The 18,640-nt window shown below is 34.0% G+C and overlaps 1 protein-coding gene across 1 annotated transcript in view; it reads left to right on the top strand.

Annotated features, from left to right (window-relative positions):
- Positions 1-254: 254 nt before the first annotated feature.
- The window catches only part of LOC119611069 (atrial natriuretic peptide receptor 1), a gene marked incomplete at its 5' end in the record, with an annotated part of 37,859 nt that continues 19,473 nt past the window's right edge, over positions 255-18,640 (top strand). Inside the window, 5 exons of the mRNA XM_037966526.1 lie at positions 255-379; positions 6,816-6,960; positions 15,718-16,144; positions 16,977-17,699; positions 18,473-18,637. Coding sequence (XP_037822454.1) covers positions 255-379; positions 6,816-6,960; positions 15,718-16,144; positions 16,977-17,699; positions 18,473-18,637 — 1,585 coding nt within the window. The remainder of the gene's footprint in view (positions 380-6,815; positions 6,961-15,717; positions 16,145-16,976; positions 17,700-18,472; positions 18,638-18,640) is intronic.

The following is an 18,640-nucleotide window of genomic DNA, read 5'->3' on the forward strand; positions in this document are numbered from 1 at the left end:
CAAACATTCCAACACTTAATAATTAATGATAAATAATAAATTAATTAAAATATGAATATAAAATTGAAATAAAACTGAAATCTAATAAGAAGTTTTTTTTTGTAGAAAAAAGACTTAACTCGTCAAATTCTATATTAGCTTTAATTAAATTCTAAATGCAAACAAATTTATATGAGTGAAGATTATTTTTAAATCGCTTTATAAATATAGAAATATTTGCAATGAAATTAAATTAAATTTTTATATTTTTATTTATCTTTACAGTTGTCATTATGTGTGCTGATCCTCAGTCGATACGGCAAATAATGTTGACAGCCGAGGAATTGAATATGATTGACAGTGGCGAATATGTTTTCATTAATATCGAATTATTTTCAAGGTAAGTGAAGAATTTTATTTGAATTTAAAGAATAGGTATATAACTGAACTAGAACTGAACTAGAACTGAACTAGAACTGAACTAGAACTGAACTAGAACTGAACTAGAACTGAACTAGAACTGAACTAGAACTGAACTAGAACTGAACTAGAACTGAACTAGAACTGAACTAGAACTGAACTAGAACTGAACTAGACTGAACTAGAACTGAACTAGAACTGAACTAGAACTGAACTAGAACCTGAACTAGAACTGAACTAGAACTGAACTAGAACTGAACTAGAACTGAACTGAACTGAACTAGAACTAGAACTGAACTAGAACTGAACTAGAACTGAACTAGAACTGAACTAGAACTGAACTAGAACTGAACTAGAACTGAACTAGAACTGAACTAGAACTGACTAGAACTGAACTAGAACTGAACTAGAACTGAACTAGAACTGAACTAGAACTGAACTAGAACTGAACTAGAACTGAACTAGAACTGAACTAGAACTGAACTAGAACCTGAACTAGAAACTGAACTAGAACTGAACTAGAACTGAACTAGAACTGAACTAGAACTGAACTAGAACTGAACTAGAACTGAACTAGAACTGAACTAGAACTGAACTGACTGAACTAGAACTGAACTAGAACTGAACTAGAACTGAACTGAACTAGAACTGAACTAGAACTGAACTAGAACTGAACTAGAACTGAACTAGAACTGAACTAGAACTGAACTAGACTGAACTAGAACTGAACTAGAACTGACTAGAACTGAACTAGACTGAACTAGAACCTGAACTAAGAACTGAACTAGAACGAACTACGAACTGAACTAGAACTGAACTAGAACGGAACTGGAACTAGAACTGAACTGAACTAGAACTGAACTAGAGCTGAACTAGAACTGAACTAGAACTGAACTAGAACTGAACTAGAACTGAACTAGAACTGAGAACTATAACTGAACTAGAACTGACTAGAACTGAACTAGAACTGACTAGAACTGAACTAGAACTGAACTAGAACTGAACTAGAACTGAACTAGAACTGAATAGAAATGAACTACTGAACTAGAACTGAACTAGAACTGAACTAGAACTGAACTAGAACTGAACTAGAACTGAACTAGAACTGAAACTAGAACTGAACTAGAACTGAACTAGAACTGAACTAGAACTGAACTAGAACTGAACTAGAACTGAACTAGAACTGAACTAGAACTGAACTAGAACTGAACTAGAACTGAACTAGAACTGAACTAGAACTGAAACTAGAACTGAACTAGAACTGAACTAGAACTGAACTAGAACTGAACTAGAACTGAACTAGAACTGAACTAGAACTGAACTAGAACTGAACTAGAACTGAACTAGAACTGAACTAGAACTGAACTAGAACTGAACTAGAACTGAACTAGAACTGAACTAGAACTGAACTAGAACTGAACTAGAACTGAACTAGAACTGAACTAGAACTGAACTAGAACTGAACTAGAACTGAACTAGAACTGAACTAGAACTGAACTAGAACTGAACTAGAACTGAACTAGAACTGAACTAGAACTGAACTAGAACTGAACTAGAACTGAACTAGAACTGAACTAGAACTGAACTAGAACTGAACTAGAACTGAACTAGAACTGAACTAGAACTGAACTAGAACTGAACTAGAACTGAACTAGAACTGAACTAGAACTGAACTAGAACTGAACTAGAACTGAACTAGAACTGAACTAGAACTGAACTAGAACTGAACTAGAACTGAACTAGAACTGAACTAGAACTGAACTAGAACTGAACTAGAACTGAACTAGAACTGAACTAGAACTTGAACTAGAACTGAACTAGAACTGAACTAGAACTGAACTAGAACTGAACTAGAACTGAACTAGAACTGAACTAGAACTGAACTAGGAACTGAACTAGAACTGAACTAGAACTGAACTAGAACTGAACTAGAACTGAACTAGAACTGAACTAGAACTGAACTAGAACTGAACTAGAACTGAACTAGAACTGAACTAGAACTGAACTAGAACTGAACTAGAACTGAACTAGAACTGAACTAGAACTGAACTAGAACTGAACTAGAACTAGAACTGACTAGAACTGAACTAGAACTGAACTAGAACTGAACTAGAACTGAACTAGAACTGAACTAGAACTGAACTAGAACTGAACTAGAACTGAACTAGAACTGAACTAGAACTGAACTAGAACTGAACTAGAACTGAACTAGAACTGAACTAGAACTGAACTAGAACTGAACTAGAACTGAACTAGAACTAGACTAACTGAACTAGAACTGAACTAGAACTGAACTAGAACTGAACTAGAACTGAACTAGAACTGAACTAGAACTGAACTAGAACTGAACTAGAACTGAACTAGAACTGAACTAGAACTGAACTAGAACTGAACTAGAACTGAACTAGAACTGAACTAGAACTGAACTAGACTGAACTAGAACTGAACTAGAACTGAACTAGAACTGAACTAGAACTGAACTAGAACTGAACTAGAACTGAACTAGAACTGAACTAGAACTGAACTAGAACTGAAAAACTGAACTAGAACTGAACTAGAACTGAACTAGAACTGAACTACAACTGAACTAGAACTGAACTAGAACTGAACTAGAACTGAACTAGAACTGAACTAGAACTGAACTAGAACTGAACTAGAAACTGAACTAGAACTGAACTAGAACGAACTAGAACTGAAGCTAGAACTGAACTAGAACTAGAACTGAACTAGAACTGAAACTAGAACTGAACTAGAACTGAACTAGAACTGAACTAGAACCGAACTAGAACTCAACTATGAAGTTTAATAAAACATAGCCTCAAACCTTTACACTTTTCTTAATCAATTAATTTAATTAAGTAACTCTCATCTGAATTGTCTACTTTTACAACAAAAAATCTAAGGTTTAATGACATTTTTTAAACATGACGCCACATTGTCTTTAAGTTAAAGGCGCCAAATTGTAACTACAAGAAATCTGATATTTGTTTTAACAATTTCTGCTCCTCAAAAAAAAACTAATTAATAGCACTAAATATCACACAATTAACCCAATTATAGCTATAAGTCAAAAAGTGTTGTTTAATAACTTTGTTAATGACATGTCGCGTCAGGAAGTGGTTGAAAATTAATTTATTATTAAGTTTTAAAAAGAAAATTAGTTATTTGTTGTTAAATAAACATGTTTTAGTGGTATGGACATATTTTCTTTTATTGGCAAACAGGACGTATGATTGTTATTAATTATGAGTTATTGTAGTTATTTAATCATATTTCCCAAACTAAGAGCTTTAAGTAAATAATTCAAAACGATAATGAAAACTAAGAGCATTGGCTTTATTATGTAAGACTTTTAGCTGTTATCGATGTGTAATTCTATTAAATTTATATTTATCAATCGCTGTATAATTATTTAAACAATTTGTCTATTTTTTTATTGCAAGTTTTTTTTTTTTTTTTGTTGAAAGTTCAGCTGCATTCAAAGCTTACGTCAATAAGTAGTTAGAGATTAAACTAACACCTTAAATCTTATTGCACTAGTTGTAATAAATCACGCTGATGTTGTTCCCTAAAGATTTTGCATTGAACTTTAAGTCGAACGAAAAATATGAAAAAATAGAATAAATAAACTACTAATATGAATAAAAAAACTTGCTGATTCATATGTACAAATCTTTTACATGTCTGTCTAATGAATAATTTCATTATATCAAGATGAAAATCATTTACTGAAACTCTTAAAAGAATCTATAGACTTGCAGGTGTGACTGAACATCAAATTAAACAACAAGTTTTTTTGTTAGTCATTTCCTTAAGGGAAATTAAGAGCAAAAATAATTATATAAGAATTTTGCTAAGATGATAAAATTCGAAAGTTGAAAGGCAAAAAAAAATCTACTTTTGGCTATCAATTAAACCTTGGCTTGAGTTATATATGGAACTCAAACTATATTGTATGGAAAGCCTATTTTCTTAGCTTTCAACAACATTTTAAATAATTCACCTAAACGTTTTAGCTTCTAAAATAGGTTGCAAAATGTAAAAAAAGTCCTAATTAATATCAATCATACGTCATGTAGTACAATAGAGTTTATATTTTAATAAAGTTGTAAAAAACTTAAAAACTATCAGAGCTATTGTTACCAAATTTGGCTCAACAATAACTAAGATATTATGCTTGTTATATTGCTCTCAGAAATGTTCCAATTTCAATAGACGATGGGATACAGTGAGTCAAAATACGAAAATAATTTGTAAAAATTTAGAAACTTATTAAAATGTTAGAAACTTATGATGAACAGATTCATCGTTTTCAACGTACGTTTCAGAAATGGTGATTTTAAGAACGAACTATTCCATTATGACAACGCTTTGTCACATATTGCAATACATGTTGGCAACTATCTAGATGGAAGTGGTTGCGAGTTTTTCCTCACCAGGCCTTGTCCCATCTGACTGGTACTTGATTCGGTTAATGCAGAACGCTCCCTCTTTGATACACTTTCGTTAAAAACAGGATATCCAAAATTGGACTGATTCGTTCTTGGTCTCAGGGGAGTACTTTTCGCGTACATCTAACTGTTGCCAATTAGATGGGAAAAGATTATGGCTAATAGAGGCTAAAAGTCTCTAATTTCTGAAGAAAACAGTATTTTACTTTTTCGCTAAAGAACCCAATGAAAGATATTCAATATACAGTCTCAATGACTTATAATTTAGAATGTATTTCCAACTTTAATTATCTTGATTTCGAATCATAATTTGTTAGCTTTCTATAGCATTTTAAACCAAAAGGCTAAATCTTTTAGTTTGAGAAATATTTATAAAAAACTAAAATAACTCATAATTAATATTAATCATACGTCCCGTATGTTGAAAAAATAAATATATAAATAACTTCTAAATTACTACAGATATTGTGACAAAATTTGTTAAACAGCTTTGGGAGATAATAAGCTTTGAGTACAGTTATATAAATATAAAAGGCTTTTTACGCATCTGTACTAAATGTTATAAGAACTTTTATGATTTGTCTCACTAAAAAAAAAACTTTTTCAAACATTTTTTAAAACTTTTGAAAACTTATTAAAGAAACAATGTTCTTTAGCAAGAGTTTATAATTTTACAAATAACTGTATATTTGTATGTTGTGGGGATACTATACTTTAAGTTTTCCATCCCTGTCTTAACATCTTTTGATGTCTAAATTAAACCGAAACCGAAGGACAATACAACCACCTCTATGAAAGTTTAGGCGAGTCGTAAGTGTCTCAGTACTTGTTAATAGTTATGTAATGTAAATGAAATAAAAGACGAAAATCGTAGCAGAACGAAACTTTAGGATCTTGCAACTATACAGATGCCATTCAGGTTATGACTTAAACAATAATAATAAAAGCCAACACAGATTTTCATAATTCAGACTCTAGAACTTCTTGTTTTCGTAATCTTAATAACTTCAACTATATTAGTTAAAAAGCTTAATTTGTAGGCTTTCAATATCATTTTCAATAATTTCGCTAAAACTTTTAGTTTTAGAAATATGAATAAAATACTAAAATAAGTCGTAATTAATAACAATCATACGCCCCATAAGACTTAAAACTTAATATATAAATAAGTTCTTTATTACTACAGTGATCATGATAAAATCTGGTAGAGCTATAGAGGGCACAATAAGCTGAAATGCTTAAGTAACTTTAGCCAAGAATCATTACATCTTTCTAATGTTTTTAACAGTAATTAAGGTAAACAATAAAATGTAATATTTTCTACTTAGACAGACAGTTTTAATAACACTCAAATTATTGCGAAATACAACACCTTTAGCAACATATATTACCATACGAATAAAATACTATATTCTATTTATAAATAAATTATAAATTGTTATTAATTGACCGTCTGGCTGGTTGGCTAGCTGATCTAATGTGATTTGTTGATTATTCAAAATATTAATAATAAAATAATAAAAATTTTATTAGCAACAAATAAATCATGAAATTTCATGCTCGTGTAAATGAAGTGCTGGGTTTACGTTTTAGGTTTCAATTATTATATGGTAATTAATATAAATATAGATATAACATGTTTATTAACATGATGTCAAAGTATAAAAGGCAAATAAATAACATTTTTTTTTTCATCAGAAGCAGGAGTTTAATATTTATTAACTAAATAAGATTTGGCATAATTTTTTTTATTGACACACCAGGCGTATGATTAATATTAATTACAGATAATTGTAATTATTTAATCATATTTCCCAAACCAAGAGATTTATAAAATTATGACATATTTGTGAACTATATCGAAATTATAATCTAAATAGAACGACTAGTTTAAGGTAAAAGAGTTTTCTATATTATTTAAATTAAATTTCCATATTTTCTTAATTTTCTTATTTTATTTTACAGAGTTCCCCATTTAACATCTCAACCCTGGTATGATAAAAACGATACCAAAGAGAACAATTTAAGGGCACGTAAAGCCTACACAGCTATGTTGACAGTAACCCCTAAACAGCCAAATGATGATGAATATACCAGAGTATCTAATGAGGTGAGTAAAATAGAAAAAGTGTAAAATTGTATAAAAGTAATCTATAGTATTGTCCAGTCTATAGCCTAGTCTACAATCTAGTACATAGTCAAGTCTTTAAGCTAGTCTAGTCTATAGTCTAGTCTATAGTCTAGTCTATAGTCTAGTCTATAGTCTAGTCTATAGTCTAGTCTATAGTCTAGTCTATAGTCTAGTCTATAGTCTAGTCTATAGTCTAGTCTATAGTCTAGTCTATAGTCTAGTCTATAGTCTAGTCTATAGTCTAGTCTATAGTCTAGTCTATAGTCTAGTCTATAGTCTAGTCTATAGTCTAGTCTATAGTCTAGTCTATAGTCTAGTCTATAGTCTAGTCTATAGTCTAGTCTATAGTCTAGTCTATAGTCTAGTCTATAGTCTAGACTATAGATTATAGTTTAGTCTAGCCTAAATTCTAGTCTACAGTCTGGTGTATTGTCTAGTCTACAGTCTGTTCTATAGTCTAATCTATAGGCCGGTCTATAGTATAATCTATAGTTTGTACTACAATCTAATCTATTCTATGCTATAGACAAGCAACGCATCAAACCTTAAAGTTGTAAAGTGATGCTTAAACCGCGAAAAAAATTAAAAATTTTGAAAATTGCTCTCTGATGTAAAATAAACAGAAATTGTTTACCGTTCTTTATACAATGATTTATGGCTGGTGAGTGTAAATGAAATGTGATGAAATTTTAACCAATGTAGCTTAAAAAATGTTCTAGTATTAAAATAACGACATGAAAACATAAAGAATTTAAAACTTTCTCAAATAACTTAAACCAGTATGTTCGTTTTTTTCAACCATACCTGTAGCTATAACATGTCTAGAACAAAATACTTATTTATAATGATGGTATGAAAAAGCGTCATGTTGTCTAAAGCAGAATGTAAACATTAGGGTCGTACTTGATTAGGAAAAATAATATTAAATCATTGATACTCAAAACTAAAGCAATTTTTAGGGAAAAGGGATTAATAATCAGATCATTGCGTTGTAGATATCTGTTCTAGTTCAAAATTTTTTTTTTCCAGATAACATTTACCAATCTAATAAACCCCGTAACGGTTAAAGTAAATTCATTGTTATATTTTATTAGTAAATTTACTATCAACTACTGCAACGTTGTACTATAAAATTAAAGATCAAAAACATACAGTAAAAATAAAAAGAAATATTTAAAATAATCCCTACAGACGGCATCTTGAAATTTTAAGCACAATTTTCAATCTCAAACACAAATGAAATCTAATTTCTTTTCTTATCAAATCAACAATAAAATGACTCCTTTTGACAAGTTTTCTACTGTACAAAAGTCTTAGTCAAATTATGAAATCCTATTTTCATCACCTGTTCTTATTGACCGCCTGTAATACTTATCTTACCACTTTTTCTTTAAACTTGTTATGAAAATGATTTTCTTTTCTTTTTCTACATAAATGTTTTAAAAGTTTTTCTTCTTCTTCTTCAGTTGTCCTTTGCCACACACATAACAAGCAAAAATTGTTTGCTTTTGAGAAGCTCATTTCATCAGCAGTAAATTGGATAAACTTATTTATTTAATGGTTGAAATGTCTGCTTTCTTTTTTTTTCTCCTCCACAAATATTCATTTATTGTTCAAAGACAGTGTTATAATTTGATGAAAATTGATATTGTTTTCCAAAGCATTAAATGTTAAATATATATAATGAAATTTTTGTCTTAATATTTGTTTAAAACAAAGTTTTACAATTAATAGCAACATGTTGCTAAGGTGGAAGGGGTATTAGGGATATATAAATTTTGTTAAATAAAACAAACAAGAGGGAGATAGAGAATGACTAGAGATACATACATACTTATTTCAGACTACAAAGTAGACTATAGACTGGACTATAGACTAGACTATAGACTAGACTACTAGACTATAGACTAGACTACTAGACTATAGACTAGACTATAGACTAGACTATAGACTAGACTATAGACTAGACTATAGACTAGACTATAAACTAGACTATAGACTAGACTATAGACTAGACTATAGACTAGACTATAGACTAGACTATAGACTAGACTATAGACTAGACTATAGACTAGACTATAGACTAGACTATAGACTAGACTATAGACTAGACTATAGACTAGACTATAGACTAGACTATAGACTAGACTATAGACTAGACTGTAGACTAGACTATAGACTAGACTATAGACTAGACTATAGACTAGACTATAGACTAGACTATAGACTAGACTATAGACTAGACTATAGACTAGACTATAGACTAGACTATAGACTAGACTATAGACTAGACTATAGACTAGACTATAGACTAGACTATAGACTAAACAATAGACTAGACTATAGACTAGACTATAGACTAGACTATAGACTAGACTATAGAGACTAGACTAGACTATAGACTAGACTATAGACTAGACTATAGACTAGACTATAGACTAGACTATAGACTAGACTATAGACTAGACTATAGACTAGACTATAGACTAGACTATAGACTAGACTATAGACTAGACTATAGACTAGACTATAGACTAGACTATAGACTAGACTATAGACTAGACTATAGACTAGACTATAGACTAGACTATAGACTAGACTATAGACTAGACTATAGACTAGACTATAGACTAGACTATAGACTAGACTATAGACTAGACTATAGACTAGACTATAGACTAGACTATAGACTAGACTATAGACTAGACTATAGACTAGACTATAGACTAGACTATAGACTAGACTATAGACTAGACTATAGACTAGACTATAGACTAGACTATAGACTAGACTATAGACTAGACTATAGACTAGACTATAGACTAGACTATAGACTAGACTATAGACTAGACTATAGACTAGACTATAGACTAGACTATAGACTAGACTATAGACTAGACTATAGACTAGACTATAGACTAGACTATAGACTAGACTATAGACTAGACTATAGACTAGACTATAGACTAGACTATAGACTAGACTATAGACTAGACTATAGACTAGACTATAGACTAGACTATAGACTAGACTATAGACTAGACTATAGACTAGACTATAGAATAGACTATAGACTAGACTATAGACTAGACTATAGACTAGACTATAGACTAGACTATAGACTAGACTATAGACTAGACTATTGACTAGACTATAGACTAGACTATAGACTAGACTATAGACTAGACTATAGACTAGACTATAGACTAGACTATAGACTAGACTATAGACTAGACTATAGACTAGACTATAGACTAGACTATAGACTAGACTATAGACTAGACTATAGACTAGACTATAGACTAGACTATAGACTAGACTATAGACTAGACTATAGACTAGACTATAGACTAGACTATAGACTAGACTATAGACTAGACTATAGACTAGACTAGACTAGACTATAGACTAGACTATAGACTAGACTATAGACTAGACTATAGACTAGACTATAGACTAGACTATAGACTAGACTATAGACTAGACTATAGACTAGACTATAGACTAGACTAGACTATAGACTAGACTATAGACTAGACTATAGACTAGACTATAGACTAGACTATAGACTAGACTATAGACTAGACTATAGACTAGACTATAGACTAGACACGTCATATGCGGACATTCTGAAGCAACTCAAAGGAGATCCATCCCTAAAGGACGTGGGAGAAAGCGTATCTCGAATAAGAAGGACACAGAAAGGAGAGCTCCTGCTTGAGATTAATACCAAGGATCAAGCAAGTGTGGATCTATTCCGTGGACAAATGAAGAAGTCTATTGGCCCTAAAGCTGAGATCATGACTCGAAGGCAGGAGACAATTATAGAATGTAGAGATATCGACGAGGTCACAACAAAAGATGATATTCGCAACGCCTTTCTTACTCAACTAGGCGTATCCAAAATGAAACTAGAAGACATTAAGAGCTTGAGGAGAGCCTACGGCGGCACTCAGACGGCAACAATAAGTCTTCCTTCGGAAATATGCTACCGACTCCTACAAATTGGAAAGGTGAAGATAGGATGGGTAGTATGTCGCATTAGAGAAAGGGTGAACATTCGGCAATGCTATAGATGCTTGGGGTACGGACACATGGCAAAGTATTGTACAAATCCTCAAGACAGATCTAAACTGTGTAGAAGGTGCGGAATAAGTGGGCACATAGCAAAGGACTGCACAAAAGATCCAGAATGCATGCTCTGCAAACAAAGGCAAAGAGGAGAAACCAACCATGTGGCAGGTAGCGGAAGATGTCCAGTTTTCAAAGAAGCACTGGAAAAAGTCCGCAGATGAGATTTATCCAACTTAATCTCAACCACTGTCGGGCGGCACAGGACCTGCTTTCGCAGACTATCTGCGAAACTGGTGTTGATGTCGCCATTATATGTGAACAACACAGAAATCTTCAAACAAGCGTCTGGGCCAAGGACAAGTCTAGCAAAACAGCGATATGGGCATGTGGAAAGCGTGCGATAGAGAACACCCAAAAACAATTGGAAGAAGGATTTGTAAGAGCCAAAATAGGAGGCATATACATATATAGCTGTTACGCCCCACCTAGCGCATCAATCGAGCAATTCGAACAAATGCTAAACCGGCTGAAAAGAGACGCGGAAACCCACAATCCAAAAATTATCGCCGGAGATTTTAACGCGTGGTCTACTGAGTGGGGAAGTAGATCCACTAACAACAGAGGTCGCATCTTGCTGGAAACATTTTCCAGTGATGATTTAACCTTAGTTAATAAGGGCGATGCTAACACCTTCAGAGCAAGAGGTCTAGGTTCAATTGTGGATCTTACATTTGTTAGTAGTTCTATGGCACGAAGGATCGACTGGAAAGTCAGTGAACAGTACACTCACAGCGACCATCAGGCCATAATCTTCACTATTGAGGAATCAAATACGAAGTATAGCGCAAAGAACACAGCACACACGAGTTTTAGAGGGTGGGCATCCAACAAGCTTGATGAAGAATCCTTCAAGGTTGCAATCACTAGTAGCCTAACATTGGAAGGTACAGCGACAGAAATGGCTAGACAACTAATGTCAAAATTAAGAGAAGCATGTGACATATCCATGCCGAGAAGAAGGATCACTGAAAACAGGCCGCCGACCTACTGGTGGAACATGGAAATAAGTAATCTCCGAAAGAAATGCTTAAAATCCAGAAGGAGAAGCCAACGCCGACGAAACCGACATGATTTCATGGAAAGACAACAGGAATACAAAATAGCGAGAAGAGAATTCCAAAACGCTATTTCAAGAAGCAAGCGCAAATGCTTTGGAGAAATATGTCTCGAGGCAGAAGCAGACCCCTGGGGGAAAGCATATAAAGTAGTTACTTCTCGTTTGAAGGCAGGAAGATCTCCACAACCTACCTGTCCCCTCTTAGTAAGAAGAATAGTTGAAACTTTGTTTCCTGAACATATCAACGTTCTGTTCACAAGAGACACAGCTATAAGTCGCGAGACAATAACGGCAGTAACGGAGGAAGAACTGGTTCAAATGGCAATGCTGTTATCTGACAAAAAAGCCCCAGGACCAGATTGTATTCCAAATAGAGCAGTGAAAATAGCGATATTATCCGCTCCAAGCCTATTCGCTAAAGTGTTCAATAGTTGTTTGGAAGAAGGTATATTCCCAGAAAGGTGGAAGAAACAAACATTAGTTCTAATTCCGAAACCTAATAAACCCTTGGGAGAGCCTTCATCCTACAGACCTATATGTCTTCTTGATTCCATTGGCAAGACCTTGGAAAGCGTTATATACAAACGACTACTTCCTGCTGTGGAAGCAAAGGGTGGACTCTCCGACCGTCAATACGGATTCAGGAAGTCAAGATCCACGATCGATGCAATAAACATTGTAGTGAATACAGCTAAAAAGGCGATTGAAGGACAAGGAGCGGACAGAAAATATTGTGCAATAATAACCCTCGACGTGAAAAACGCATTTAATACTGCGGATTGGGGACGTATCATGGATACCCTATGCAGACTTGGAGTACCCGAGTACTTGACAAGGATTATTGGGAGCTACTTCTCCAACAGAGAGCTTTACTACAACACTGACGATGGCAAGAGTACATACACCATAACCGCAGGTGTTCCACAGGGTTCGGTCTTAGGTCCACTACTGTGGAATATCATGTACAATGATGTATTAAACCTTAAAATTCCAGATGAAGCTAACACAGTATGTTTCGCGGACGACATCGTTATAGTCGTCACTGCTAGATATATTGAAGAAATCGAGCTACTAGCAAATGAAACAGTGAACGCTATTAGAGTATGGATGAAAACAAGCGGATTGGAATTAGCCGAACACAAAACAGAAGCTGTGCTAATAAGCAGTCGTCGGAAACGGGAGAAAATAAATATACAAATTGGAAACCACACCATCTCATCTCAGCAGCATCTTACATATTTAGGAGTAGTTATAGACGATAAGCTAAATTTCAAACCACATATTGAAAAAATAAGCTCGAAAGCATCTAATATTGCGGCTGCATTATCTAGAATGATGCCTAACGTCGGAGGACCTAAACAGTGCAAAAGAAGACTAATCTCAACAGTAGTAAAATCGACGATCCTATACGCAGCCCCTATTTGGTCGGAAGCCCTCAAAGTCAAGTCAGCTGCAAAAAAGCTGAAATCCGTGTACAGATTATGTGCTTTAAGAGTTTGCAGCTCATATAGAACAAATTCTGAAGAAGCAGCTTATGTTGTAGCCGGAATGATCCCTATCGAGATATTAGCGGACGAAGCAAGACGGGTATATGAGCAAAAAAAATCAAACCCATCAAATGCAAAGGAAATAGCGAAAATGGAAAGATTAAAATCCATGCAAATATGGCAGAAGAGTTGGGAAGAAAGCCTAAAAGGGAGATGGACGTTTAGACTGATTCCAAAAATAGAACCATGGGTACTCAGATGTCACGGCGAAGTAAACTACTACCTGACGCAATTCCTCACTGGGCACGGAGGGTACAGGTCCTATCTGTACAAATTTGGTCTGGATACGACTCCAAATTGTCCGTATTGCAAAACCCAAACTGAAGATGCTGAGCATGTTATGTTCTGCTGTCCAAGATTTGAAAATGCGCGTTTGTCAATTGAAGTAGTCATAGGAAGGGTTATTAACGTCGCAAACATAATAGATGTGGCAATGGAAAAGAAAGAAAATTGGGACATCGTTTGTAGCTTCATTAAAGAAGTCCACGAAAAGTTACGAGTGGAAGAAAAGCAGAGAAAGCTATTGTTGCAGTTAGAAGCAGAGACTAATTAAGTCTATCCGGTCCTGCGAAGTAATATCGTAATAGACAGTCCCGCAGGGCTCATGGAAGAGAAAGGAGGTGTTTTTTAGTCGGTAGAAATCCGACATAACCCAACCAACACCTGGGTATCTAATGCAAGATTTTCACCTACCTATCGAAAAAAAAAAAAAGACTATAGACTAGACTATAGACTATAGACTAGACTATAGACTAGACTATAGACTATAGACTAGACTATAGACTAGACTATAGACTATAGACTAGACTATAGACTAGACTATAGACTAGACTATAGACTAGACTATAGACTAGACTATAGACTAGACTATAGACTAGACTATAGACTAGACTATAAACTAGACTATAGACTAGACTATAGACTAGACTATAGACTAGACTATAGACTAGACTATAGACTACACTATAGACTACACTAGACTAGACTTGACTAGGCTATAGACTAGACTATAGACTAGACTATAGACTAGACTATAGACTAGACTATAGACTAGACTATAGACTAGACTATAGACTAGACTATAGACTAGACTATAGACTAGACTATAGACTAGACTAGACTAGACTAGACTAGACTATAGACTAGACTATAGACTAGACTATAGACTAGACTAGACTAATAGACTAGACTATAGACTAGACTATAGACTAGACTATAGACTACACACATTTGAAACTGTTAAGACAAATAAAAAAAAAGCCATTCCATTAACTTGAAAATAACATCAACATGTAATGGTTCTTAAAAGCGCTTAATACTTCGAAATACGTTAAAATTTAGCTAAAATATTATACTCTTCCCTTAAAAACATTTTCTTAAATACTATGACAACGTAGAGAAAGATATAAAAGACTAACAGACCTTCTGCTGTACTTTATGTTCTGTTTTTTTTTTTTTTTAAATCCTTAACCTGTATTACATATGTGTTAAGATAATATTTCACTTAGACACATGAGCAGGACATAAATACATACATACATACACATTTTGTATGCTTTTATTTCTTTTAGCAATGTTATCTTATTTCGTAAAATACTTTAAATTTTTGCTATATTAAAGTACCGTACATACATTCAGGGGTAGTAATTCCTTAAAAATTTTGTACACATACATAGATAGCATCTAGTATCCAGAGGTTAGAAATCAATGTTTCTAGCTAAAATAAGTAACTTTTTGGATATGTAGTAATATTTGTTTAATACATCGCTATGAGCAATCTTTTCTTAAAGAATACACCATTTTACTGCTCTGCATAGAACGTTATATGCAAGCGCTTGTAACCATGTAAACATTTTACAAATATCTTAAAATTGAATCATCATTTTAATGTGCCAAAAAAGAATTTACATTAAATTTTAATGTTCATAATGTTATAAATATTTTTCTTATTTATCTTCCTTTTCAACGCACTTCCCTCCATCCTGTTAACGTTGCCAGATTAAAGCCATTGCTGCCGCCAAATATAATTATACCTTTCAAGATGATGAACCGATATCGGCATTTGTCACCTCATTCTTCGATGGTGTTCTTCTGTATGCGAATGCTTTAAACGACAGCATAAGAGAAGATCCCACGGTATTGACACGACCCATTAATGGCACCGATATGGTAAGACGCATGTGGAATCGTAGTTTTATGGGTATTACCGGCAATGTAACCATAGATGCTAATGGTGATAGAATATCAGCATATTCTTTGTTGGATATGAATCCGACGACGGGCAGATTTGAGATAGTGGCCCATTTTCAACATAATAAATTGGAATATGTACCGGGGAAGGTAATACATTGGGCTGGTAATAGACTTGACCCACCGTTGGACAGGCCGGAGTGTGGTTACGATGGCTCATTGTGTCCGGATAATTGTAAGTATGAAAATTTTACACTTATGTATAAGTCCAGACCGAAATATATATATCACACCAGACTAAAAATCACATTGTAAAACGGAATGTGGACCAGACTATAGATATGACTATAGACCCGACTAGGATATATACCAAACTTAAGACATTAGCGTATTATATACATAGTACAGGCAAGACTATAAAACAGTATATAGACATGATTGCGGATCACACTATGGACCAGACTATATACCACAATATAGAAAAACTATTGACCAGATTATAGACCACACAATGCAATATACCACTTTAGGTATCAGATAAATCATATTATAGAAAATACTCTGGACCAGATTTAAACCAGGCTATGGGTTAGACTACAGAATAGACTATAAACCAGACTATGGACTAGAATTTGGGATAGACTATAGGCTTACTGTTGATCAGATTATGGACCAGACAATAGAACAGACTATGGTCCAGATTTTAGACCACACTATAGAACATATTATGGATCAGACAATAGATCAGCCTATAGACTACTGCCTGGTCTATGCAGCAGACTATTGACCAGTCTACAGATTCTACTAATAGCCAGACTTTTTATTAAACATTAGATCAGACTTTAGATAAAACTAAACCAGACTATAGACTAGATTTTAAACCAAAATTAAGACCAGACTGTATAACAGATTATAGGATCAGACTAAAGACCAGACTATAGATCAGACTATGGAACAAGCTAATGGCCAAACTTTGGATTGGACTATGGAGACTATACACCACTCTTTAGATCAAATTATGGACCAGCCAATTTTTAATTTTCCGAATTTCCTTCTCTAATTTTCAGCACTTCCCGGCTATGCCATACTCTCCATAGTCCTCGGCGCTGTGGTCGTCATTATGAGCGTTTGTTTCTTTTTCGGCTATCGTCATTATAAATCCGAAGCCGAAATCAATTCTATGGCTTGGCGTGTTTCCATTGATGATGTTATTTTTCACAATTCGGCTGGCCGATGTTTTCGTGGTTCTTTACATTCCCTGGTCAAACACAGCTCACAAATGACCCTAATGTCCGATGACATGGGTTCGCTAAGTGGTGATCGACAAATTTTTATACCCGTCGGACTATTTCGTGGCTGCAAAGCAGCTGTTAAAATAATCGATGAACGTAATATAAATCTAACACGTTCCCTTATGTTGGAACTGAAACGTATGAAAGACTTACAGCACGAACATTTGGTGAAATTTTATGGTGCCTGCTTGGATCCGGCAAAAAGTTTTATACTAACCGAATATTGTCCGAAAGGTTCGCTGCAGGATATTTTAGAGAATGATCAATTCCAGCTGGACTGGATGTTTAAGTTATCGTTAATGCATGATATTGTTAGGGGAATGCATTTTTTACATAATTCCGATATTAAATCGCATGGCAATTTGAAATCATCGAATTGTGTGGTGGACTCGAGATTTGTTTTGAAAATCTGTGATTTTGGTTTGCATACGTTGCGGAAGACGAACGAGGATATGGGCAGTGATATCGAGAATTGTAATAGTTATGCATATTGGAGTAGTAAGTATAATTTGTTTATTGTTTTTTTTTTCAGTTTAAATTATAGAAAAAAAACCCACATTACACAGTCCAAACCATAGAACATGGCTATAGACCAGACTATAGATGAGATCATAAATTGGACCACAGGCAAGACCGCAGACCAGATCATTACCAAACCGTAGTCCAGACCAAACAATAATCCAGACTATAGATCAGACCATAGACTAGACCACAAACCAGACTATAGACAAAACTATATAGACCCAGACTATAGGCTAGATTATAGACCATATTGTAGACCAAACCACAAACTGAATTATAAACCAGACTATAGGAGACCGGAATATAGACCAGACTATAAATCCGACTATAGACCATATAGTAGACCAAACCACAGACTAGACTATAGACCAGAGTTTGGACCAGACCATAGACCAGACTATAGACAAGATTATAGTAGACCAAACCACAGACTGGATTATAAACCAGACTATAGACCATATAATAGACCAAACCACGGACCGGTCTTTACACCAGACTTTAGACCAGACCAGAGACAAGACTATAGAAAAGAACTTAGACCAGTTTATAGACCGGACCATAGACCAGACCATACCAAACAATCTTCCATCAGTTTCCTTTTTATTATTCCTTTCTAAAGTCTTAAATACCAAAGTAAACACATTTCCTTTTTCAAATTAATTTAACAAATAGAAATTCTCCAGATACTCTCCTGCATAAATACCTTTAATATCTTTATTTACTTTCATTTATAATTTATTTATTTACAGAACTATTATGGACAGCCCCTGAACTCCTAAGAATGGAAGGTAATCGTCCACCCGAAGGTACACAAAAAGGTGATGTCTATTCATTTGGAATAATTGTACATGAAATAACAACGAGACAAGGACCTTTTTACTTGGGTAAATTAGAGGAGGAGAAACCGCCTCAAGGTA

The sequence above is a fragment of the Lucilia sericata genome, unplaced genomic scaffold, assembly GCF_015586225.1.
Source record: "Lucilia sericata isolate MDLA Ls3-8-SP2 unplaced genomic scaffold, ASM1558622v1 Contig001353F_arrow, whole genome shotgun sequence".
In the NCBI taxonomy this organism is placed as follows: Eukaryota; Metazoa; Arthropoda; class Insecta; order Diptera; family Calliphoridae; genus Lucilia; species Lucilia sericata.